At 44.4% G+C, this 25,680-nt stretch overlaps 1 protein-coding gene across 3 annotated transcripts in view; it reads right to left on the reverse strand.

Annotated features, from left to right (window-relative positions):
* CGNL1 (cingulin like 1) overlaps window positions 1-25,680 on the reverse strand; it is a 154,467-nt gene that overhangs the window by 93,196 nt on the left and 35,591 nt on the right. For 2 of the 3 annotated variants that reach the window (XM_079912037.1, XM_079912039.1), the window contains exons 2-4: window positions 4,421-6,020; window positions 3,530-3,624; window positions 1,504-1,609 (exon numbers count right to left, since the gene is read on the reverse strand). In XM_079912037.1, coding sequence (XP_079768163.1) covers window positions 1,504-1,609; window positions 3,530-3,624; window positions 4,421-6,004 — 1,785 coding nt within the window. In that variant the 5' untranslated portion in view covers window positions 6,005-6,020. The remainder of the gene's footprint in view (window positions 1-1,503; window positions 1,610-3,529; window positions 3,625-4,420; window positions 6,021-25,680) is intronic. The other variant, XM_079912038.1, reaches the window with a different exon arrangement.

Raw genomic sequence — 25,680 nt, forward strand, 5'->3', positions numbered from 1 at the left:
TAGGCTGGATACCCTAGTATGGAACCACAATGACAATCTTAACATCAAGACCAAAGGATGCATTCTCCAGGAGAATATGCAGGTTAATGCAAAGCAACAGTAATGGTGATGATTTGGATTGAAGACATTTAGCAAAAAATCCTAACCCAATTTAAAAAACTGTGTAGAGTTCCTGAAACCTGCCTATAAGCAAGGTGTATAATTTACAGGTTCCCCAGTGGGAACTATGTGTGTGTGCATACATAAAAATATTTTATATATTTATAATATCAATACATAATATATAATAAAATACATCTCTATAAAGATATCTAATAAAATATGTTGATATATTTTAAATATTATTTCTACGGATAAATTGAAAAATGTTTTTATTTGATGCCAGAGCAGGAGTCATGGGTTAACTGAGTGCAAGGGGAATACGGAACAGTAGAGAAAAAAGGGTCGTTGATGCCTATAAATATCCTTTATTCATACGTTTCCAAAGTTGAAAAAGAAGAAATAGACCAACTCCCTGTTACCTGCCTCTGGGTATCTTCTTTCCTTCCAGTGCAGAATTCCCCCCAGAAGGGAAAAGGAAAGATGCCCAAGCAAGAAATGCGGCATTCAAGGTAGCATAGAATTGAGGGACAAGATTTTAGTTGTCCCTCTTAAATGCTGCTTCCTTTCATGGCACAAGGTATGTCTACCATATAGTACACGTTGATCAAATAGGGGATGAGTCCTCCTTTAAAAAAAAAAAATCTCCAAGTCCTAACTAAAATTCAGTACAATAAATTAAACAGGCAGTTTTTTTAAAAAGAATTTAGCCCCACCCTACTCCTTCCTTTCCCTTCGGCCCATGCTGGTCAGCCCACCAGTCTCTCTTCCATATTCTCTAGTTTGATTCTCTTATTTCTTATTCTCTGAAGTTTGAGAACCTGGGTCCAAGCCCGTTCATACTTTTCAAACCTGCCTACGATAGCACCAGGGTTCTCCATCCCATGCTTCATTTCATTCGTCCTATTCTTCTTTTCCCTTTCTAAATCTTACCACCTATTGTTTCATCCTGTTATATTCTATAGATTTTTAAAAATAAAATTTCTTAAAAACTTTCTAAAAAAAAATAATAATAAAGAAGGGCTTCCCTGGTGGCGCAGCAGTTGAGAGTCCGCCTGCCGATGCAGGGGACGCGGGTTCGTGCCCCGGTCTGGGAGGATCCCACATGCCGCAGGGCGGCTGCGCCCGTGGGCCGTGGCCGCTGGGCCTGCGCGTCCGGAGCCTGGGCTCCGCAGCGGGAGAGACCACAGTAGTGAGAGGCCCGCGTACCGCAAAAAACTTTCTAGAAAAAAGGCCGGGTGCAAATTAGCAATATTTAAAACATGCTGTTCCACCTTCGGTACTGCTTACTACTCAGGAGACTTCCCACTAACTACTGTAACCAAAGGTACAGACTGAAGAAAGCCATTTGTTTGCCAGGTTCCATGTGAAATGCCTGCTACAAAATACAAAGCTTCGCCTTACTTGATTATTTCCTTGCGTGCTCCCTGCTGCTCGAGACTTCAAAGTCTGGATTTTCTCGAAGACCAGGTTGACCTTCCTCTTAGTAGCATCATCATTATCGGTGCTTCTGGAAGAAAACACAAGGAGGGCACAACCGTTGGCCTCAGACTCTTTTATGTGCCACGACACACAAGCAGCAAGCCCTTTAAGAAGATAAATCACAAGAGGCGTGAATTAATTAAGGCTGCAGACACAAGCAGCGTGAGGAGAGCAGGATAGATGGTGTATTTTTCTCCAAATTGTTCAATGTTACCCCCCGATTTGGGAGAGGGGTTCCCATTTCCAAACACGTGAAAGAGACACAAGCACATTCTAAATAAGCTTGGAGATAACATCCAATAAAAATTTAGTCATTTGTTGCTTGCCTGATTCAAATGACATGTATTCACTCCAATAAGGAATCTCTCCTGTATGTGTGTCACGCTAGGAATGATCCACCGTGATCTTAACTTGTTTTAGCCTTTGTTCAAAAAAATAATCCCCCAAGCCAAGGTTGTTAACACAGCTGCCCTTTGTCTAGACTTTCATAGGTAATGGTCAGATAAAGTTCTATTAAGGACTACCTTCCATCACACATACCTGGCACTTAGGGAAAAAAAAATTTTTTAAACGGAGGGGGATCTCTCCCCTTATTTTCTTTCTTTTTTTTTAAAATTTATTTTATTTAGTTATTTATTTTTGGCTGCGTTGGATCTTTGTTGCTGCGCACGGGCTTTCTCTAGCTGCAGTGAGCAGGGGCTCCTCTTCGTTTTGGAGCGCCGGCTTCTCATTGCGGTGGCTTCTCTTGTTGCGAAGCACGGGCTCTTAGGCGCACGGGCTTCAGTAGTTGTGGCACATGGGCTCAGTAGTTGTGGCTCACGGGCTCTAGAGCGCAGGCTCAGTAGTTGTGGCGCTCGGGCTTAGTTGCTCCACAGCATGTGGGATCTTCCCGGACCAGGACTCGAACCCGTGTCCCCTGCATTGGCAGGAGGATTCTTAACCACTGGCACCACCAGGAAGCGCAGGGAAAAAAATTTTTAAGTTTCCTTAAAAAGATGCCTCCCGCTAAAGTCTGTCCCACCAGTCTCTCAATAAATCATGGGCCAAAAAAATAAAAGAATGTAGAGAAAGAATTTTAAATGTTAGAAGTTCTCCTACCTTAATCTTTTCATGGTAAAACCCTTCACAGAAAGACACTAATAAAAGTTCTTAGCTAGAAGAATCTCTTTACTTTTTCTTTTTTCAGAAGAGCCCCTATTTTATATTTTGAATGATTCTGTCAGCTCTATATTACTGACAGAAAATTGTAAGGCACAATATAAAACTGTGAAGTGTTCTGATACCAATGAGTATTTGCCAAGTGACTTTTAGTCATGTCAGACTATAAAGCTTTTCTTCTTTTTAATCATATCTGATGAGAGAACTGAAACAGAAACTTCAAATTCCTGGCCTAGAATTCCAGCTCAGTTGGTATCTAAGTAAGGACTGAAAACCAGATTATTCAAACTCATCCCCCCAGATAAGTAAGTGGAAAGTACTGCTTTTAAATGACTCATACATGCTTTAAAAATAATGGAAGCAGGGGCTCCTGGCCAACGTCAACTCTGGGGAGGGGAGGAGGTGTTTTTATTTGTAACTTCTAATAAGGGACGACTGATTACCCATGTGTGCATACAAACTCAAGGCGACAACACTCAGTTTAAAACTGAATAGTAGACACTCCTCCTATCTTTGAATTTGTTTCTGAAACAGTAAACAATCACTTTTAAAACATATTCATTTTTAACTTTTAAAGTAGGATGTTCGTCCCCACACTTCCTTCCCCTGCTCTTCACCCTCCTCCACCCAAGACTTAAATGCTGTTATGCCAACTCCAGCCATGGAGTCTGCACCCCGAAATGGCTCACACAGGGCAGGATGGGAGGGTAAAACACAAGGTCTCAGAAAAGAAAATTAAGACGCCCACCAGGAAGGACAATACTTTGTTCCTTGAAGGAAAATCACTAACCCTTCTTTGAGGTAATTGTAAAGTATCTGCTTGGCCGTCTCCTCATTGGTTTGCTGAGTGAGTTCTTGCTGGCCTTTTAACAGATCCGGTGTGGCCTGGAACACAATGTTTGTTATTAGATCACAGGATGCTGCTTCCAAGAAGAAGGCAAAACCCCACAGCAGAAGCTTCCAAACACATTCCTGCTTCCCAGAAAGGATTCCTCGGGTAAGGATGCTCATTACAACTGGTTCCACCACTTAGTAGCTTGGGCAAGTTACTTAACTTTTTCTCACCTCAATTTTCTCACCTGTAAATAGAAGTTAATAGTACCTACCTTCATAGGGTGGGTGAGACCCTACAATACATAACAAAGAGTGCCTGGCACTTACCAACCTTAGTATCATTTTTATCATTACCATTATTTTTTACTGTTACTGTTACCACCAAAACACTAACTGGACCACATAAATAAATTCCATCACTTCAGGATAAACCTAAATTAGGATTAACCTAATTTCTCAGGACAGAAATTAATCCAGTCACTCAATGTCATGAGGAAAATTAATACATCTAAATAAACCTAAGTACGGAGCCTCTTGTTTTGGAAACAAATTCTGCATACTTTCGGATTTTACACATACACGAAAAGAAAAATCGAGCCTCTCTATAGTGCTTGACAAGTTACTTTACAAACAAGAACACAACAGGAATCTAGTGGTACTTCAATTTACGTAGAAAACCAAGCGATTAGCAGCAGGTCATAACCTACTGCTAGGGGGAAAACTCTAAAAAAATATTACTGATTCAAGATGGTGCAATTACTGACTCAGGATGGAAGATATGTATTCCTCCAGCCAGGATGTATTGATAGACCACTGAGAAGGAACAAAAGACTCCCACCAGTATTACCTGAGTATTTGAGGTGGAAGTAAATGTCTTCACAGAAATCCTCTTGGTACCTGAGTCTGGGGAAGTTGCTAGCGCCCGATTCTGTAACATCAACGTAGCGGTGGCTGTTTTGATTTCCTCCCCCTTCTTAGTCTGTGCCGGGAGGGAGGATGTGCGCCCAGTCGGACTTTCCTGACCCCCTTTGTTTTCTGGAACTTTCCCATCTTTGTTCTGCAGGGGCGGCCTGGGCTGGGCTCCCTGCAGCCTGGCGAAGGCGCGCACTCCGCCCTGCCTCCCCCCGTGCTCCTGCGCCTGCGCCCTCTGAGGGCACACCTGCGACGGCCGCAGCAGGTGTTCGCTGGACTTGCCCAGGTTTCTGCTGAATTCGGTCAGGTACTCCGAGTTCCCTTGGAGTCCGAAAGGAAATGCACTATCCACGCTCCGGGACCTTTTCCTGTCTTCTGGGTTGATCCTGTTTCGCTTCCCAGACCTGCCTCTTCTCTGCAGCCCAGGTTTTTGGTCAAATTTTTCAATTAACTGATCCACGCCAGGAATCGATCCCGTATCAATATCCCGTCCAGTTCCGGGCAAGAAGGGGATATACCTTCTGTTCTCATGACGATTCACATTGTCGGCATGGATGGCACATTCTTGGTCATCGAGTAAAAATCTGTACAAAGAGTTGGCCGAAGTGGGAGTTGTGGACGATGAGGATGACCTCCGGGACCGGGCTCCGTCCAGCACGGGCCCGGCTGAGTCCTGGCGCCGGAACGGAAGCACGTCGGGCCGGGTTTTCTTGGCTTCCGGGTGCGTGTGCGCGCTGTGGGTGGGTAGGGGCCTCCCGCTAGGGGCAAGGGCCTCCTCCGCCAGCCCCTCCTTGCTGCAGCTCTGAACATTCACGCACACCGAGGTCTGCTTCTTGGGGTCATCAATGACCACGGAGCTGCACAGTCGAATGGCCGTCACACTGGATCTGGCCGGGTCTTCCGAGGGAGGTCTGGTCGGCTGGGAATGGCTAGGTTTGGACGAGCAAGTCCAAGCCTTCTTATTGTTGGTCCCTTCTTCTGCGAAAGCTTTTAGCCAATTACTCGCAGGAGGCTGGTGATTCTGTAAGTTCAACTCGTTCTTTTCGGGATCATAGGGCTGTAAAAGCTCTGGATGCCTCTGGAAGTTCAGCACGGGGGACGGCTTCATCGCTTCCCCTGTGTGATCGAGAACTCCATTCTTGCCCTCGAAGAAAGAGGGCTGCTTCAGGTTTCTTCCTGGGCCAGGTGGGGCATATGGGTTTTCGGGCAGCTGCAGTTCTTCTGCACTGTTCTCCTCGAGCACAGATCCATTGCTGGAATGGAGAGGCAGGTTACTTGTCACTGGAGACGGAAATGATGGCCCATTTTCAGAAAAAGACGTGCCTGCCAGACACCGCTCTGTGTTATTGAGGACTATGTAGGGGTGGCCATCGATCCCCTGGACCCGAATACTGACACCGTAGGAGCCTGCCTTAGCGGGCTGGGAATTCCTTGATTTTTTGGTTTCATCGCTTGCGAGTCTCAGATGCACACCGTATTCCTGCTGCACGTGTTGGTATTCACCGAAATACAGCTCCATGGCTCACTGTTGTTCACTACCAGGGAAAATTGGGGTAAAAAGAGGACATTAAGTTAAAATTGTATCTGTTTCAATGGAGATTATGAGGGAAGACTTCAAAGTTCAGGGAAAACCAAACACTTTAAAGAGCAAGGACACTTCAGAACCAAATGCTCGTCCAAACAGGCCTTTCTGGATGCCTGTGGGCCCACGTGACCGTGGTGCTTGTCAACACTGAGCTTGAACACTGGCCTTAGGGTAGATGGCTGGCCAAATGACCTGATGCCTTTGGTAGAGCTTAATTATTCTGTTTCTAGCTGACGGGCTGTGCTGGTTGCCATGTTTTCTCCTTAGTTCATTTCCTCACACTTTATGCTATTTATTTTTAACCAATAGGATGTTCCAGTATACCAGCATTTGAGAACAAGGTACTTTTCCAAGAAACTAATTAAGAGCTAAGGCGTTCTGATGCTCACCATTTTTCTTTGTTTCTAAACTCTTAATTTTCTTGTCAAAACCCTTTCAAGCTTCTTTATGCACAACACTGCTTTGAAATCTTTATCATTATTTATTTGGCTACGGTGTTTAAAACGTTTTTACTTTAAGGAAGCAGTTGTTTGTGAGACTGACAATGAGAGTAAGTGATTAAAAATAGTTTTCAATTTTTTTTTTAACCAAAAATTTCAAGTTGGGACTTCCCTGGTGGCGCAGTGGTTAAGAATCCACCTGCCAAGGCAGGGGACACGGGTTCAATCCCTGGTCAGGGAAGATCCCACATGCCGTGGAGTAACTAAGACCGGGCACCACAACTACTGAGCCTGTGCTCTAGAGCCCGCGAGCCACAACTACTGAGCCCACCCGCCACAACTACTGAAGCCCGCGCGCCTAGAGCCCGTGCTCCGCAACAAAAGAAGCCACCGCAGTGAGAAGCACGTGCACCGCAATGAACAGGAGCCCACGCTCATCGCAACTAGAGAAAGCCGCGCTGCAACTAAGACTCAACACAGACAAAAATAAGTAAATTTTTTTAAAAATTGAAAAAAAATCATAAAAAAAAAAAAACAGTTCAAGTCACATAAGGACCTGAAAAATTTTATGAAAAACCTGAAGACTCGGGGCTGTTTATTTTGTGATGGGTCCTAATACCAAGAATCACTGCCTTCACCCGTTCTGGTGTGTGGCCACCCTGTCAGAGATTGCATACGTATCACCAAGCAGGCTGTCCAGGCCACCCCACACTCCGAGGTTCTCTCAGCAGAAATTCACTTCTGTCACTGTGAAAAGCTCCAATAGCCACAGAGATGCAGGAAGAACAGAAACAACTGGTCACAGAAAACAGCTGTCTCATTTCTTTCACTCTTAGCAGACTTCTTGAGTTTCCCTTCTTCTATTCTGGAGTCAATCTGGTAGCATATTTTCCAAGAAAATCATCTATTTGATCCACATTTTCAGATTTATTTGCACAGAATTTTGCAACGTACACATCATTTCATCTCCTCTATTTCTATTTCTCATTATCTAGTTTTATCTGTGCTTTCTTCACCTATTTCTTGGTTATGCAGGTAAAATATGTCCACATATGTTTTTAAATTGTTGTTCCCCTAAAGAACTAGCTCTTAGATTTATCTTTTAAAATTTTCTAATTTACTGAGGTCTAGTTTGATCATTATTATTTCCTTCTGCTTCCCTTTATTCTGTTTCCAATTTTTTTTTTGAATTAAAAAAAAATTTTTTATACAGCAGTTTCTTATTAGTTATCTATTTTATACATATTAGTGTATATATGTCAATCCCAATCTCCCAGTTCATCCCACCACCCCCTACACACATTTTCCCCCTTGGTGTCCATACGTTTTTTTCTACATCTGTGTCTCTATTTCTGCCTTGCAAACCGGTTCATCCATACCTTTTTCTAGATTCCACATATATGCGTTAATATACTATATTTGTTTTTCTCTTTCTGACTTACTTCACTTGGTATGACAGTCTGTAGGTCCATCCATGTCATGTTTCCAATTTCTTGCATGCTTCATTTGTTTATTTTCATTCTTTTATTACAGTCCATAAATTGTGATATGTGACTGTCAGTTAGGAATTGCGTTAGTTCCTAACAAACAGACCCAAAATAGCAATTTAAGAGTTAGGGTATTTTTCCCCCAGAGACAGGAAGTCCAGAGCTGGAATGGATGCCAGGATATTTTTGAGGAACACCTCTTTTATCTTTCTACTCATCTACTTTTAGCATGTAATAGACACCTTATGATTACAAGATAGCTGATCCAGCATCACATATACCACATGGGGCAACCTTCTTTTTAAGGAGCTTTCTTGGAAGCCCCACCCACCAATAATCCCTTGCATCTTATTGGTGAGAACTTAATCTTATGGCCGCCCCCACCTACAAGAAAGGGTTGGGAAATAACGGGTTTTTTTGAGCTGGTCATTGACACTCAAAATCAATGTTCTGTTTGTAAAAAGAGAGAAGAGAATGGACATTGGGAAGGCAGCCAGTAGTTTCCACCACAGAAATGTTTCTATTATTATTTTCTAGATCGTTTCAATTTGTGGTTTTGATTTCTTTGACTCAAGAGTTGTTTTTGAGAAAGTTTTTGCATATCCGGTATGTTTGCTATGCTGTTTTGGCTTGGAGGGTCTTTATTTCTGTATGTTGTTAATTTCTATTTGCATTGTATTATGCTCAGAAAATGAAGTCACAGGAATTCCCTGGCGGTCCAGTGGTTAGGACTCTGAACTTTCACTGCTGAGGGCATGGGTTCAATCCCTGGTCAGGGAACTAAGATCCCGCAAGCAGCGTGTGCGGCCAAAAAAAAAGAGAGAGAAAGGAAGAAATGAAGTCACTGTTATTTCTTTCTTTTTCAATGTATTGAGGTTTCTGTTGTGGGCAAATATACAGAGAATTTTTGTCCATGTTTAATGGGTGCTGGATGTAGTTTCTGTTTTAAGGGATGGCATTCAAAATACATCCATTAATATGCCCTTACCGATTATTTAGTTCAGTTATAGCACATCCTCACTTATTTTGTCTTTCTAATTTGTCTTGGGCCTTCCTGGATACATTCATCTCCTACTACTAGCTTGGTGCTATCAGTTTGCTTGGTGATTATTCTTTTAAACGTAAATCATGTTAGACATCATCACCTCCCATTTTACAGACAGGAACAACTCAGAGAGACAGTCATCTGCAATAGTCATCATCTCACGGATTCCAGTGACTGATTTCATCATGTCTACTTTCACTTGCATCAGCATTATACTAACATTTTAAAATAATTTAACTTTTAATCAGAATAAAACAAGGTAAGATGAAAACCTGTACTCTCCAGCTTCCCATCCCCAATCCTGATCACATGCCTCAGAGGAAACCAACTGCAAATTGCAGCTGTTTCTTCTAGTACTTACCTCCATGCTGTTGAGTGATATGCCTAGCTACGATTTATCATTTTTACCTGTGGTACATGACACACACATACATATGAATTTCTCATTCTGCTAGCTTCCCAAGAATAAAATCAAGAGCCAGCTGTGTTTACATTATTGTGAATATATAAATACTGTTCACTGAAGTACTAGATTGTAGACTCTGGCCATCTTTCCTCTCTTCCATAACTTTAACTTTTCTAGAGGCAGTAACTGCTATTTTTAGCTTGTCTTGCTTTCTATATACCTACCCTTAAATCTCTTCATCAGCTATATGACATCTGTTAGACGCTTACCAGTATTAATTTCCAGATGATCAAAATATCAGGTAATCCGGTGGTCTTTTCCCGTGGTGACCTCCCTTGCAAACTTCCACCCTCCAGCCCTATATTAGGGTCTGGTTGCTCTCTTCCCTTTGTGCTATATTGTTTCCCCAAGTTTGGTGTCTTCCTCTTTCTTAATATACCCAATTGGTCTGAGGGAACACGGGTCCAATAACTTTTAAAGAAAAGGTCCGAGGGAGAAAAATTTTGAGTCCTTGTATTTTGAAAAATGTCTTCATTCTACGCTTACTTTCGAATGATAGTCTAGCTGTATTTAGCATCCAGGTTAGAAGTAACTTTCCCTCAGAATTTAAAGTATTACTCTGTTATCTTCTAACTTCCAGGGATGCTATTAAGAATTCTGGTGCTATTATGATATCCTGTCCTCTGTGTACGCCCTGTTTATTTTTCTCTGAACGTTTTTAGGACCTTTTCCTTGTCCTTGGTGTTCTGAAATTTCACGATGACATTTCCCAGTGAGGATTTTATTAAATTGGCCACTTTTATAAAACATGAGCACTTAATATATGCCTTCAATTTGGAAATTCCCTTTAGTTCTATGAAATGTCCTTGTATTACTTCTGTGATAATGTTTAGAAAACCATTTTATTTTGTTCTTGGTGTTTGCATCTAACATATTAGTAATGTTGAATCTTCTAGACTGAATTTCAATTTTTCATATTTCTCTTCTCATCTACTCCTCAACTCCATCGTTTTTGTTCTAATTTTTGAGAGATACTTGAATTTTAAAAATTTGAGGATGTATTTAATTTCCACTTCTCCTTTATTCTTCTCTGTTTTTCTTTTTAAGTTCTATTTTGGACATGAAAAGAGCTTCTCTATCTGAGGATATTATACTATAACTTTTTTTCAGAAAAATGCAATTTCTCTGCTGTCCGCAACATCTCCATCTTCCGCAAGGTTTCTCTTTTCTGGTTTGTTTGGGTCCCTGTCTTTCACGTTGAAAGCCTTCCTAATATGACTTGGATCTTTGGCTGCCTGATCCTATTTAAGAGGGAAGTAGTAAAAGCAGATTGGAGGCTCTGTATCTATGGAAAGGAGTTATTAGCTGGTAAGCTTCAAGTTATGTGGGGCGAAGAGTGCCAAGCTTTCCACTGAGGGACCCGCACATTTCAGTGTCTGGGAGCATTCTTCTCTAGAACTGTTTGATTTCCCAAGAAAAGAATCCTCCAATCCACTACTGAGGCTGCTGTGGGGCTGGCTGCTGGTCTACGGGACAGGGCAGGGGAGGACAAGGGAGGTCGCAACTCAAATTCAGTCCATGTTTTCAGTCACCCACACCTGCTTCCAACATCATTCCAGTTCCGTTTCCCCAGAGAAGAGAACTCCAGTCTGCTGCTGGGGTGGGGAGGGGGCAGGGGCAGGTAGGTGTCCAGATATCCAGGGCACAGAGGAGACGCTGGAGGTCTAACTGCTCCAGTTCTCAAGGCACCTAAATAATTCCCTAGAAGTTGGCCCCTCACCCTGACTTCCACAGTAACTGATGCCTTCCCACTTCCGAGCTGCTCAGCAGCTCTGCAGGAAAATCACCTCACTTGTATACTGCAAGCACCTCAGGTTGAAGCATCTCTCACCCTGCTAATTACCGCTACATCTGCTTCAGCGCTCTCCTCCGCTAAGTCTCCACTGCCGTTCTTTGTCTTTGGAGATTTAATTTTTATTCCTTTACTGTCTTCTGAGTGGGATTTTTGAAAAGGAGATACCTAGTTTCTCTAGTTGGACGAGACTAATAATATTTATGAAACACTTCAATCCTAGAACAAGAACAGCAAACGTGCCTTAGACGAAACAACATATAAAGGCCTTCAAGACCACAACGTCCGGGTGTGTCTTGATCCCTCGTTTGCAAGCAGCACTGGCATGTTTTATTCTGCATCTCTGGCAGAGTCCGTAGGCATTAAAATTTATAACAAATATCTTTTTTTTGCGGTACGCGGGCCTCTCACTGTTGTGGCCTCTCCCGTTGGGGAGCACAGGCTCCGGACGCACAGGCTCAACGGCCATGGCTCACGGGCCCAGCCGCTCCGCGGCATGTGGGATCTTCCCGGACTGGGGCACGAACCCGTCTCCCCTGCATCGGCAGGCGGACTCTCAACCACTGCACCACCAGGGAAGCCCACAAATATCATTTTTAACAGAAGAGCTTCTGTACAAATTTATTCACTGTGATGCTTTTTTTTAAAATGATATTTAGTAAATGAGGTAATTTTACTCACCCATAATCTCTTACACTGACGCTGACTTTTCTATGAAAATATTTCTCCTAATATTTATTAATAAAATTCTTCTCTAGGGTTTTATAGTCCTTTTCATTAGTTGCTGCTACTACAGTCAACACTAATTACATTTCAATCATTCAGTAAGGCCACCTTGGTTTATTACATTCTTAGCTCCCTGTTTGCAAATTAATCCACATATGTGAATTTCATGAAATGTCCACAGTTTACATTTCCTTGACAACAAACCTCAATCCAGTATTTTCACGGAATGACATTTCTCAGCTGAGCACTGGTGTCATAAGCAAATGTGGGTTTCCTTCCCAATCACAGTGTAAACACTGAACTAATGAATGGATTTAAGGACAGCTGTTCTCTGTCTTCAGCCACCAGGCCACGGCACCATCCTAATGCACTCCACGGGCACACTTGTTCAATCGGGGACTAAGCCCAACCGAGGTCTTACATAATTTGGCAGTAAATGCTGACCAATTGCCAGGATGTAACATTGTGGCACTTGGCAAATAAAAGAGGTGTTTTGGAGTGGAAATAATGCTTTTGGGAAAGACTGCTAAATGATGATAATTGCTTTAGTTAGCGAGATCAATGAGTGTGTTTGTGCATGAGGACAAAGAGCTTAGCACTTGTAAGAACTATGAACATATGCCAGATAGAAACATTTCCTCTCTGGGCCATCACATGTTATCAGCTGAGTCTGGAGATTAGTCACAATGCCAGGCCACACCTCCCACCTCACCACTCTAATTCCCAGTGGCACCTCCAGCCCTGAAAGCATATTCACCAGCCATTCCAGAGGCCCTCATGGCTCCCGCGGCATGTGGGATCGTCGCGGACCGGGGCACGAACCCGTGTCCCCTGCATCGGCAGGCGGACTCTCAACCACTGCGCCACCAGGGAATGCATGACATGCAGCCAGACAATGAGAAACCTTCCCACCATGCTTTGTCCTTCTTACTGGGGACAGCAGTCCCCACCGGCCAGGCCCAAGCACCCAGCACAGCACCTGGCATGGGGCAGGGACTCTGTGTATGGACGTTTGCTTGGAATGAATAATTCTATTTGATCACACAAGTCATTTAAGAGAGCATCTAAAGCAGGGATGGGGAGCTGATGAGGCTTGGTGGAGTCCTGAGCTTGATTCCAGGAAATAAGAAGTGCGCCACAAACCAAAAAATCATTTCCCCTGTGTGGGGTGTGGTGACTGTCTCGTTCAGAGGGAATGATGATACACACGACACCTCTGAAGAGTGGACAAAACGTTCACTCCTAAAGGACTTGCTTGTAGGACTAGTGGGAAGGCATGAGTTTTGTGCTGGAATATCCGCCTTAGACCCTCCACTACATAAACGTGAAAAATCAGAGTGTGGACTATCCAACACCAGCAAAATGTGTACTGGTGTTTCAACGTATTCCCAAACATGACAGAAAGAGGCAGCGTTACCTAAACTAAGCTTTATTTTCTTCCTATTTCTTTCCTCCTATCTATCCATCCATCCATTCTGTAGGGGGGGAAAAAAAAGGAAACTGACCAAACTTTTAAGATTTCAAAGGAAATGTCTCACATACAGCCAGGCCTTCAGAATTCCCTGGGAAAACAATTTCAAAGATAAACTCTGAGGCTTGACAATGACAGCAGAGTTGCTGTCTACTTTACACGGTTCAGTATGGTTTGAATCTCTTTAAATGAGCATGATGACCAAAACTTTCCTACTTGGGGGGAAAAAAGTTAAATTTGTAATATTGAGTGGTGTAGCTTCTCCCAAAACTCCCCAAACTTGTCCAAAACCTTGCACAAAAAGGAGGGTGGCAAAGAGAAAAGAAAAGCCAGCAGGAAAGTTCCTTTTATACTAGGGTTGGAGACCTTGGAGAATCAACCAGGAGTTTGAGGATCAGGGGGTCACGGGGCCGGGGACTAAGGACCCTGACTATGCTCAGATTGGACTGCAGGCACCAAGCTGGCCGCCCTGGCATCCTCACCCCGTCTTTGAAGTGTGTCCCTCTCCTGTCCCCATGGATGGTCTCCTACCATGTCAGTCTCTGCTCCACTTCTGTCAGTTTTGATCCCACTCCTCTTTTATATTCCTCACTTTACCTTTAAATTTCAGTGATTGATATTTCGTATGCCACAAGGTCTCTAAGAAAAAAATTAGAATTCATGTCCAAAAAATGTTTCAGAAATGTCATTCGGCCTTCACCTCTTGACCCTGAAATGATTTCTAAAAGTTCTCCCACCAATGCAGAGCTAAGACACAAAAGTTTGCAATTCTGAAGACCAGTAATGGAGAGAACACCCAGGTACACGGGCCGGAAACGTGTCTAATGCTGCACTCGGATCAAATTCCAGCTCTGGCTTAACTTCTCTGAGAGTGTTCCTATCTCTAAAGTCAGATTATTAATGATGACTTCATAAGGTGCTTGGGAAAATTAAATTATAGTTTGTATGCTAAATGTGTGAAAAAAAATGCCATGTGGCATTTATGGCCACAAGAAATCTGACTTTGATCATAAAATGGTTTTAAATTCTTCTGAGGCAGAGGCTAAAAACCCCATTGGTTAACCAAACAGCATTAAGCACCAGCATCCTGAAATAATTTATTAACTAATTAAGAAAGCAGAGGGCTGAGAATCTAAAATACAGAGTTGTGTCCAGAGTGGAAATTTGATAAATAGTTGTTGACTGAATAAATGAATGTCTTTATGTTGCCAGGTCCACAGAAAAGTTCTTAACCAGACACAACAGATCCATGACGTTTGTGCTATAGTTTCCATATGGAGCCTGAGCCTAAAACGGATCAACGCAGGGTCTTCACTGCATTTTTATGTCCAAATCTAACTTCAGAAGCCTCCTCAACACCACACCTGTGCAGTCACTGCCCATCGATCAGTGTAGACACAATATAAATCCATTTGCCGTCCCTGACATATGCTCTGATACTCACCTAAACCCACCTACACTGAAGCCCAAACGTCTAAGAACTAAATCGCCTCCAAAACTCCGGGGTAGTTCTCTGACTTCTCAGTCCTGTCACTCATTAAACTATAGTCAACTCTGAGCACTGACAAGCTCTTCAAACACATACCTTAAGCTCAGGTTCACATTACTCACATGAACACAATGCTACCAGGCCACCAAGAAGAAGGGAACATTTTTGCAGGTACCCGGCCAAAAGAAGCTTCTGTCCTCACACTGTTCTTTTTGTTTGTTTGTTTTGTGTTTTTACCACCTTCACTTTCAGTTTCTTTCCATCAGTAAAAAACTATCTCCCTTCAGCTAAAGATCCTGTCTTTCTTGCAGGCTCACCCACTCCAGAAGTTTCTAACGCCTCTGGCACACAGTCAGCGCTGCGCAGCTCAGCAAGGCTCGCCAGTGCCAGCTCTTTTGTAGAGGGGTTTTGTCCCCAAAACGACATCTCAAGTTTTTTCAGCCAGTTCTGAGTCAGGCATGCACATCACCCCCGCACGGTGCCAGGCAAGTGCAGGGTGCTCGCCTTGTATCATCTTGTCTGGTTGGATCCTTGCAGCCCCACCTGTGAAGGACTCTACTTTCTCCCGGTTAGAGATGTGAAAGATTGCCCCCACGGTCTCACACCTGGCTCGGGGGCAGCATCGGGATTTAGCCCCAGCCCTTCCGTCCCGGAGACCTGAGCTCTTTCTTGAGCAGGGACCACATTTCACGTTCCTGCCTGCCCACAGTATCTGGCAGTTATCCTGATGTGGTCACTGGATGGCTATGGACCAAAACACGTCACCATGTCCCGCTGCAATGGCACGCTAGCAAAACAGCCCCCTGTCTGTCAGAGCGCAGCAGACGGGTCACTCCTCAGAGAGGTCTTCCTCTTCGCCACATTCCCAGCACCCGGAACAGCGTCCCACGTGTAGCAGGCGCTGAATACGTAAATGAATGGATGCACTAATAAAACCATGGGCGATGCACGTGGCTCGGAATCCCTTCTTAAAATTTGAACAATTAAAACAAAACAGTCGAGGGTTTCCATAACAAATCCCCATGCCCATCCTTCTAGTGTGCCTACTACCTCCAACTGGAATATGTATCACTGTTTAAAACACTAGACTCTGATTGTCAGCATCACTGGGGCTTTTCTTCCCACCGCCAGCGGCCACGTTCACAGGATGCGTGTGTTCCAAAAGTAGAAAATAGGTCCTGGGGTTATCAAGCATCTCCTAAGGGGAGTAAAGGAACACTGTGGAATTCCAACAATGACAGCTGTAACAAGCCCCATTCCTGGAACCTCCTCAAAGAGGATTTCTGCAAAGTGAATTCCAAAGCTAAACATCCTCCCCTGGAAGATATGTTACACCCTCTGCAAGGTATCTCTTCTTGGTCACTCAAAAAACGATCAAACTAGGAAAATCTGTCCATGTTTGTCCTCATCAGGTAAGAGACTGAGGGAGTTGGCATCGTGAGCAAACTTGGCCAAATGATTACAAGATCCAGAGTCCCTGGGAGGGGTCCCAGGCGTCCCTGAGGGCACCAATTCACAAACCACCCAATCTCATAAATATATCAGTCAGTTGTTTCCATGAGACCCAGAAAGACTACGATGTAAATGACAGACACCTGGAATTGTCCAGAGACACCTACTGAACATCATATAGTGTGACTATTAAAATTAAAAGAAGATGAGCGCGTCCGGAGCCTGTGCTCCGCAACGGGAGAGGCCACAGCAGTGAGAGGCCCGCATACCACAAAAAAAAAAAAAAAAAAAGAAGATGATACTGTGTAGTCGTCCAAAATATTAAAAAATAAAATTAAAATAAGCCTTCTAAAATAGAAACCTAGCAGATTCCCACATGTCAATTCAGGTTGTCTGTTGTTCAAGACAGTTATTATCCCAAAGTTTGATGACACCAGGGATTTTGTTCCCCAGTGTAATCTGCCTCCCCAGAATTCTCCTCGGTGGGCGGCAAGGTGCCTTTAAAGAAAAAAAATGCTGAAAGAACCTTTTTGTTCACTAAATGTGAACAAATATAAAACTATTATATATATAAAACTATTATAGTTCTTATGATACCACAAAATCAAAACAAATCTGCACCTTAAATACAAATACGATTTAAAAAACCAGTACAATTCAACTTCACAACATGAATTTAAAATGCAGGATCATGTAAATTTTGCCGAAACTAAAATCACCATATGCACTGTGAACAGGAAGACAGCCTCCACCGCAGGGCAGAAACCTTCCTTTGTGCAGGCTGCCCCCAAAACACCCGCTCTTCGCATGGTATGATGGCCTCACTTATGTGTCCACTCCATCTTAGTTCTTTCCTAAGAGCTCATGACATTTAAAATACTATAATATTACCTGAAACCTAAACCATTATAAACATGGCATTGGAATGGGTGGTAGTGACCAGTGGTCATCCAGCTCATTCAGGATGTGCTGATACTAATATTTTATTTAATCACTAATGAGTTCCTACTGAGAGCCTACTGCTATGCTAGACCCTCTCCTACAGCAGTTTCGTGAAGAGACAAAGTTCCCCCATAGACCTACACTCTGGGGGGGGGGAGAGAGATAGCAAGTAATTCACAGTGATGCGTGCCACAAAGAAAACGGAGCAGGGTGAGGAGAGGGCAAGGTGGTGGTGGTGAAGGTCCATCTGAGATACAGTGGCCAAGGAAGGCCTCTCTGAGAAGGGAACATTTGATTTGAAAGAGAGGAAGAGATCCCTGTAAGTCACGTGACAGCCAGGCAAAGAGAACGGCAAGTCAGAGCCACGGAGGAAGGGATGTGCCAGGCTCCTGCGAGAATCAGCACGAACGCCATCTTGGCCAGAACACAGGTGGAGACATGCAGGGGAGGGAGGGGAGGGCAGAGCAGTCAGCAGGAGCTAAACCTTGGGGATCTGTGGGCCTCAGTAAGACTCTGGGTCTTAACCAAGTGGGTGAGAAGTCACCAGTAAGACTCAAGACATAATTCAGAGCCAGGGGCTGGTTGAGCTCAGCTAGGAAGTAACGCAGGTAGAGAAGATGGGGACAGAGCTCAGAGCCTGGCTGCACAGCGCGCCCTGTGGACCAGCAGTAACAGCATCACCTGGGAGCTTGTTAGAAATGCAAAATCTCAGGCCCCACCCCAGACCCGCTGAATCATCATCTGCACTTAACGAGATCCACAGGAGGGTCTAGGCCCTGGCAGAAGTCAAGAAGAAGGGAAGGAGCAGGCAAAGAAAACGGAGGAGACCAGGAGAGTGTGGTGGCCTGGGAGCCAAGAGAGGCTGGTGTTTAAAGAAGCAAGGAGTGCTCAGATAAGCCGAACACTGCTAACAAGCAGAGGGCGACCCCGATGGAGATCAAAGATGACCTCGACAAGAACTCTGGAGTGGAAGGCACGGGAGCCCAACCAGAGTGGGCTAACTAGAGAATGGAGTAACGACAACTCTTTCAAGGAGTGTTAATTATCAAAGAAATTAAAATACAAAAATAAAAGGCAGTCATGGAAAACGGAAATGCCTCCCTTGCTCCCCCCCCAACTCCCCCTTTCACCCCAGTTTGAAATCTCTGCTGTGTTGATTTCGTCTCCCCAAGGATGTGTTTGCAGCCGGGGCAGGAGGCAGGGGTGCAAATAAAAAACGCATAACCTGGCATTTATGCTCAAAGAATTCTAAGCCAGACCTTACCTAATTTTATGGAATGTGACTTTTTTCCCTCCCTCTGGCAGTCGCCTATTATCCTGAGTTGCAGCTGAACCTCTAAGGGTGTGCCAAGAGCAGCTAAAGAGGTATGGTCTGCGTTTAATGAACACCAAATGCAGAAGCATATGGAAATTCCTCTCGCCCTGAGAATGCCAGAAAAGACGTTGAGAAAAGAAACCGACACAGAAAAACAAAGTCACTACTTTTCCCTCTCCTCTACAAAACCCCTTACCCTATCAAAGCTCACCCCCAGCCCATCCTACTTCTACTCCAGGTAGGGGGGAAGCTACACAGAATCACATTCTAAAGGTAGAGAGGCTTTCAGAGACCATTTAACATACCCCTAACTTCCATTGGATGAGCCACTTTCAAAGCTCCCTAGCTCCAAACTTTTAGACCCAAATCTCTGCTCAGGGATCTTTCCCATGTCCATCATCACTTCTCCCAAGCCAGTAACACACAGCAGCAACTCCAGCTTACTTTCCTCCACCTACACCCAATACTGAGGTTAGGTCCCAAAGCCCCTTCTTCGTCTTACTGCCCCACAACATGCAACATGGAGCAGTTCTTTTCTTTTTTTTTTTTGGCGGTACGCAGGCCTCTCACTGCTGTGGCCTCTCCCGTTGCAGAGCACAGGTTCCGGACGCGCAGGCTCAGCGGCCATGGCTCACGGGCCCAGCCGCTCCGCTGCATGTGGGATCCTCTCGGACCGGGGCACGAATCCGTGTCCCCTGCATCGGCAGGCGGACTCTCAACCACTGCGCCTCCAGGGAAGCCCAGCCCATGGAGCAGTTCTTTAATGATGATGTAATTAACTCTTAAATACTCAGACTATGGGGACTTCCCTGGCAGTCCAGTGGTTAGGACTCGGTGCTTCCAATGCAGGGGGCACAAATTCAATCCCTGGTCAGGGAACTAAGATCCCCCATGCCACGCGACACAGCCAAAAAACTTTTAGATTAAAATATATATATATAAATACTCAGACTATTTACCAAGTACTCTTCTAAATGCTTGTATATCGAACATGAACCTACTCTGAATGGTCATGTCCAAAACTAACCTCCAGACATTAGCCTAAATGTAGAACATTAACACGTACACTTTAATTTGGGTGGTTAACTGATGATCACACAGAAAAAAAGAGCAAAAAGAGAAAGTATTTAAACATCTTAGTTTTCTCTGAGGGGCTCAATTTAGAATGGTTTTGTACTAAAAACCAAAGTGTAATTTGATCTCTCCAATGGGAGCCTCTGTGGGTCACAGCAGTGGAAATCATGGTGTCAAGCCCTAGATAAATTTACCCCCTACCCTTTAACTGTCCTGAGGGTGGCAGGAAGCAGACACTCGTATCAAAACAGGTGCCAGGGCTTCCCTGGTGGCGCAGTGGTTGAGAGTCCGCCTGCCAATGCAGGGAACATGGGTTCGTGCCCCAGTCCAGGAAGATCCCACATGCCGTGGAGCAGCTGGGCCCGTGAGCCATGGCCGCTGAGCCTGCGCGTCCGGAGACTGTAGGTGCCAAGTTGTGAAACAAAACAGGCAATAACAGTAATTGTTTTTTTAGTCCTGGACATGGGGGAAAAAATAAAGCACTACAAAAAAAAGAGGAAAAAATGAAAAGGAAGAAACACAACCGGGAGACAATGGAAGGAAGTCCCTCCCTGGAAGTTAAGGGTGTTTTTTAAAAAATAGAGGGGCGGGCTTCCCGGGTGGCGCAGTGGTTGGGAGTCTGCCTGCCGACGCGGGGAACACGGGTTCGTGCCCCAGTCCGGGAGGATCCCACGTGACACGGAGCGGCTGGGCCCATGGGACGTGGCCACTGGGGCTGCACATCCGGAGCCTGTGCTCCGCAGAGGGAGAGGCCGCAACAGTGGGAGGCCCGCGTACCGCAAAAAAATAAATAAAATAAAAAACAGAGGATCATACGTTTCTCCCGAGCTTCAGGATTCTTTCTGTGTCCTATGCTAGTGACAGTTCCTATGACTTCTCTATTTGTATGAAGTGATTAGAGAGTTCTAGGGCAAAGATACAATGACCTGTCTAAAAGAGCTAAAAACCCACATTTAGCATCCCAGGGAAAAATCTGCCTCAAGCAAGCTGAAGCTTTTAACTTAGAATTTCAACAATCACTCACTGCAATGTTATGAACAAACTGCTTCCACGTTCACGATCTCAGGCAGGACCTGCTAGTGGCCCTAGTCTCCAAAGGAGCACACGATGCAGTAGAGCCAACGGCGCTGAACAGCTGGGATTGGATTCCAGCTCTGAACCATCCATGAGTGCATACTAAGACCCTTCTCAGTGTGCTTCCTGCTTTTAAAACCAGGCCCTCCTCTTACATAGGCTCAGTATGTTTGGGAAAAGGGGTTATGCTTTCCTCCAAGTAGGTGATTATAATCTTTCCCGAGAAGCATTCCTTTGATCCTAACGCTTGTTCTTGCCAAAAGTGTCCCATCAGATATCCTCAGACAACTCCAATAGACAGGTCTTACCCTGGAGCCCTCACATCTAAATGCACCATTAAGAACATTACCTGGACCCATCTCTGACCCCAGATGCACTGGAAGAAAGAGGGGTTCCTTTGCTGTTTAAAGGTAGAAAGGGAATTGGGGGAACTTCGTTTAAGAAAGAGCCCCTCAGGGGACTTCCTTGGCGGTCCAGTGGTTAAGACTCTGAGCTTCCACTGCAGGGGGCACGGGTTCGATCCCTAGTCAGGGAACTAAGATCCCACATGTCACACAGTTCAGCCAAAAGGAAAAAAAAAAAAGAAAGAAAGAAAGAGCCCCTCAAGAGCCCAGGGAAGCCTATCCTGTTTCTACATATAATGGCGTGTTGGTCTGCTCAGGCTGCCATAACAAAAAACCATAGACTAGTGGGCTTAGCAGAAATTTCTCCCAGTTTTGGAGGTTGGAAAGTCCAAGATCAAGGTGCTGGCCAATTCAATTCCTGGTGAGAGCTTTCTTCCTGACTTACAGTAGGAGGACTTCTCACTAGGTCCTCACACGGTCTTACCTCAGCGTGTGTGTGTGTGTGTGTGTGTGTGTGTGTGTGTGTGTGTGTGTGTGAAGAGAGAGATCTCTCTCTCTTCTTCTTCTCTTAAAGCCACTAATCCCATAATGAGGACCCCACCCTCATGACCTCATCTAATCCTAATTATCTCCCAGAAGCCCCATCTCCAAATATCATCACGCTAAGGGTTAGGACTTTAACATTTGATTTTGGTGGGGTCATAAACATTCAGTCCATACCAAGTGGGTAGGAATAAAAGCAAGCAGAGGGAGAAAAGATTACAAGAACCCTGTCATCCAGCAGCATGGAGCCACCAAATGTTTGACAGATTTAAGAAAATGAATTGTTCATGAGCTTTTTCTCATTCAGCTCCCTGAGTCTTCATCTTCCCAGTTCTCTCTTTTAAAGAGCCATTAGATTAAAAGAATCTAACTGTATTACAAATATATGAAACCACCTCACTGAAGTGTGTGAGGGGGGAAAAAAAAAAAAAGAAACTCTGAAAATGAGTGGAGTCTGCAAGACCAAAAGCAAAAGGAACTATACGTATTTTACTGTTGTCGATAAAGTTGCTTCCCACAGAGGGATGGGTTAACAATTCTAAAACCACTAGACATATATACCAGAATTGAACAAGTAAATGGATGGCAAATGGTGGGAGCCTTGTTTCTCATTTTGGGGGGGTGGGGTATAGATATGCAAGGGGAGAAGGCTAGAATGATCCAGGTGATAAGAGATAAGAACTGGAGATATCAGGATAAACTCATGTTTAGCTTAGAGACAGAAGGTTACATATTTATAAGTATGTTTATATACAATATATACGTTTTTCCTTGCTCTGTCAGCCAAGAGGACTTAGGAGCAGTAACATCCCAGTTACACTAAGTACACCTAGGGCCCACATCTTGGTTTCTGATACCAATAAATTCTCCCCAAAGAGGAACTAGAATGCCTTGGAGAAATGGCTGATTCTAGGACTGGGGCAGGAAATATATAAGATGAGCCTGGAGCATCTTGTGGTGTCAAAAAGTAAGGAAGTACTTTAACAAAAACAAAAACAAAAACAATGATGGAGGAATGTCAGAGACACATGGAGCTCCCAGTGGCCAAAGCTGGAACACGCTGAGCAACAAAATAAAGTAGTATTGGATTAAAATCCAAAGTAAAAACATTAGGGAGTTCCCTGGTGGTCTAATGGTTAGATTGGGCACGTTCACTGCCGTGACCCAGGTTCAATCCCTGATCGGGGAACTGAGATCCCACAAGCCGCAAGGCATGGCCACAATTTTTAAAAAAAAAAAAAATTCAAAGTATAAAAATTGATATCCTTGAGCACATACTGATACAAGCAAATGATGGAATAAATACATAAATGGGGAAGACCAAATCTCCCACGCAGAATTCCAAATGACTGATTTAGATATTCTGCCCTATAGGAAGGGGAACATAACTCCTTACTCCCTTTGTGTAGGTTGCACATAGTAACTTCCTTCCAAAGAGAACAGTATGGAAAGGAGAAAAAAGAATAATTTTACAGTGCAGAAACCTGATAACCACGACCACAGCCAGGTCCACACTTTATCAAGATCAACATCAATAGTGATAATTTGGGGCTTCCCTGGTGGCGCAGTGGTTGAGAGTCCGCCTGCCGATGCAGGGGACACGGGTTCCAGCCCTGGTCTGGGAAGATCCCACATGCCGCAGAGCGGCTGGGCCCGTGAGCCATGGCCGCTGAGCCTGCGCGTCTGGAGCCTGTGCTCCACAACAAGAGACGCCACGATAGTGAGAGGCCCGCGCACTGCAATGAGGAGTGGCCCCCACTTGCCACAACTAGAGAAAGCCCTTGCACAGAAACGAAGACCCAACGCAGCCAAAAATAAATATACATTAAAAAAAAATAGTGATAATTTGCATTGACAGTATGTACAGTGATGGAAACGGTCTTCCAAAACCCCTAACCCCAGTGTAATCATGAAAACAACATAAGACAAATTCTAATAGAGTAACATCCTATAAAATACCTGACAAGTACTCCTCAAAACTGTCAAAGTCATCAAAAACAAGGAAAGTCTCAGAAAGTGTCATAGCCTAAGAAGACATGACAACTGAATGCAGTATGGTATCTTGGATGGGATCCTGGAACAAGAAAAGGACATTAGATAAAAACTAAGCAAATCTGAATACAGTATGAACTCTAGTTAATAATAATTCATCAATATCTGTTCTTTAATTGTGACAAACCAAATGTATGAGGTTAACAGAAGAAACTGGGTGGGGAGTATATGGAAACTCTATACTATCTTTACAATTTTCTCATAAATCTAAAACTACTCTAAGATAAAAAGTTTTTTTAAGTAATTTTTTTTTTTTTTTAAACCACCAGTCATACACATGGCTGTGGTTGGTGTGGTTACTCCGGAGCCAACACTTGTGATTCCTGACTTGCCCTCCACCTCTGGCCTGCTGGGTGCCCAGAATGGAGATACTCAGGTCCTTCAACAGGTCACCGGGCACACCATCCTGGTTAGCTCTCAACATACCCCTCCTGGATCACCCCTCTGCCAGAAAAACAGGGCAAACAATCTTCCAGGACCCAGTGAACGCAGAGCACCACGTCACCCGAAGAGGCATCCAGCAAGTTCCTGACCTCAGAGTCCTGCACCAGCTGGGCTGTGAATGTGATTTACGTGGTGAAAATTTTTGAGCTGTGGACAGTTTCCCACAAGCTAGAGAAGAGCTAAATGACTAACAAACTTGCAGACCATATGTTGTGTAAGGAAGAAGGAACAACTGGCAAGCTGGGCAAACACGGAAGATGTACCTTCCCCAGAGAAGATAACCTCTGAGCAGAGCTGAAGTGGGAGCGTTAAACAGAACATGTATACCAATGCTGCTTATGTAAGACCCAGCTCTGCCCCTTCCCTCCTCCGTCTCAGAGAATATCATTCTCCAAGAGAGAAACGTCAATTGGATGAAAAACAGAAGAGCTGATTTAGTCACAGAGCAGAACGGGAAAAACCAAACATGAGGATAAAAGGGAATTACAAAGGGGTTGAGAGCAAGAAAGGAGTAGTGAAAAATACAAGATGAGATGGAAGCAATTATAGGGAGAAAGGTATTAATTAAACTTGCTTGGCCATAGGAAACCACAGTGATAGGAAGCGTGGACTGGGGTGTTATTTGGGTTGAATATAAGAAGAGACCAAATTAAAGCTCCACTTCAAACATTCCTTAATAAGCACCACCTAAGAACCCAGCTCCCTGACCCGAGAGCCAGAAGCCTCCTTCGCTCCCCAGCTACTCTTCTCTTACAGATGCTCGTGACCCCAACAGTGTCCCGGACGTCACAGACACCCTGGACTGCAGCCTGCTGGGGCCCAGGCTATCACCACCCCTGCTTTGATCTGAACCTAGTGCTGCCAAGGTCCCAAGCCACCCAGCAGAAGACAGTGTGTGCCACCCAAGGACATCCATCCAACCCCCAGGCCCACCAAATACCCGGGAGACACCCCCGCAGACCCTCCCAGGCACCACTCCCTCACAGCAGCTCTATTTCCACATTTCTATGATTTTTAAAAATTTTTGATTAACGTGTGTCTTCCTCAGACTGTAAGATCCATGAGAACAGGGGCTGTACTGGTTTTCTCACCATTTTGCCCCCAGTGCCCCACAGCATGCCTGACATAGTGTAAATGTTTATGAAATAAATGAATGAATGAACAGATGGAGACTCCCCTCTCCACCCCTCCCGCAAACAACCTGAGACCACCAGGAGAAAAGGACACTTCAATTCCGAGTGACTAGCGCAGAGTTTGACCTTGGAATCAGTTTACCCATAGAAATGGTGGTATGCAACAGATGTCAGGTGGGGGCCTGGAACCTAGCCACCATTTATGACACTGAATGCCCAGGTAGATACATGCTAGCTCCAAACAATTAACTAATTGCAAAATAAACTTTTGGAAATCATGCAGTTTGCAGGTTGGAGACCACCCGCAGAGGATTATGAGGA

This window comes from Stenella coeruleoalba (genome assembly GCF_951394435.1).
Source record: "Stenella coeruleoalba genome assembly, chromosome: 2".
Lineage (NCBI taxonomy): Eukaryota > Metazoa > Chordata > Mammalia > Artiodactyla > Delphinidae > Stenella > Stenella coeruleoalba.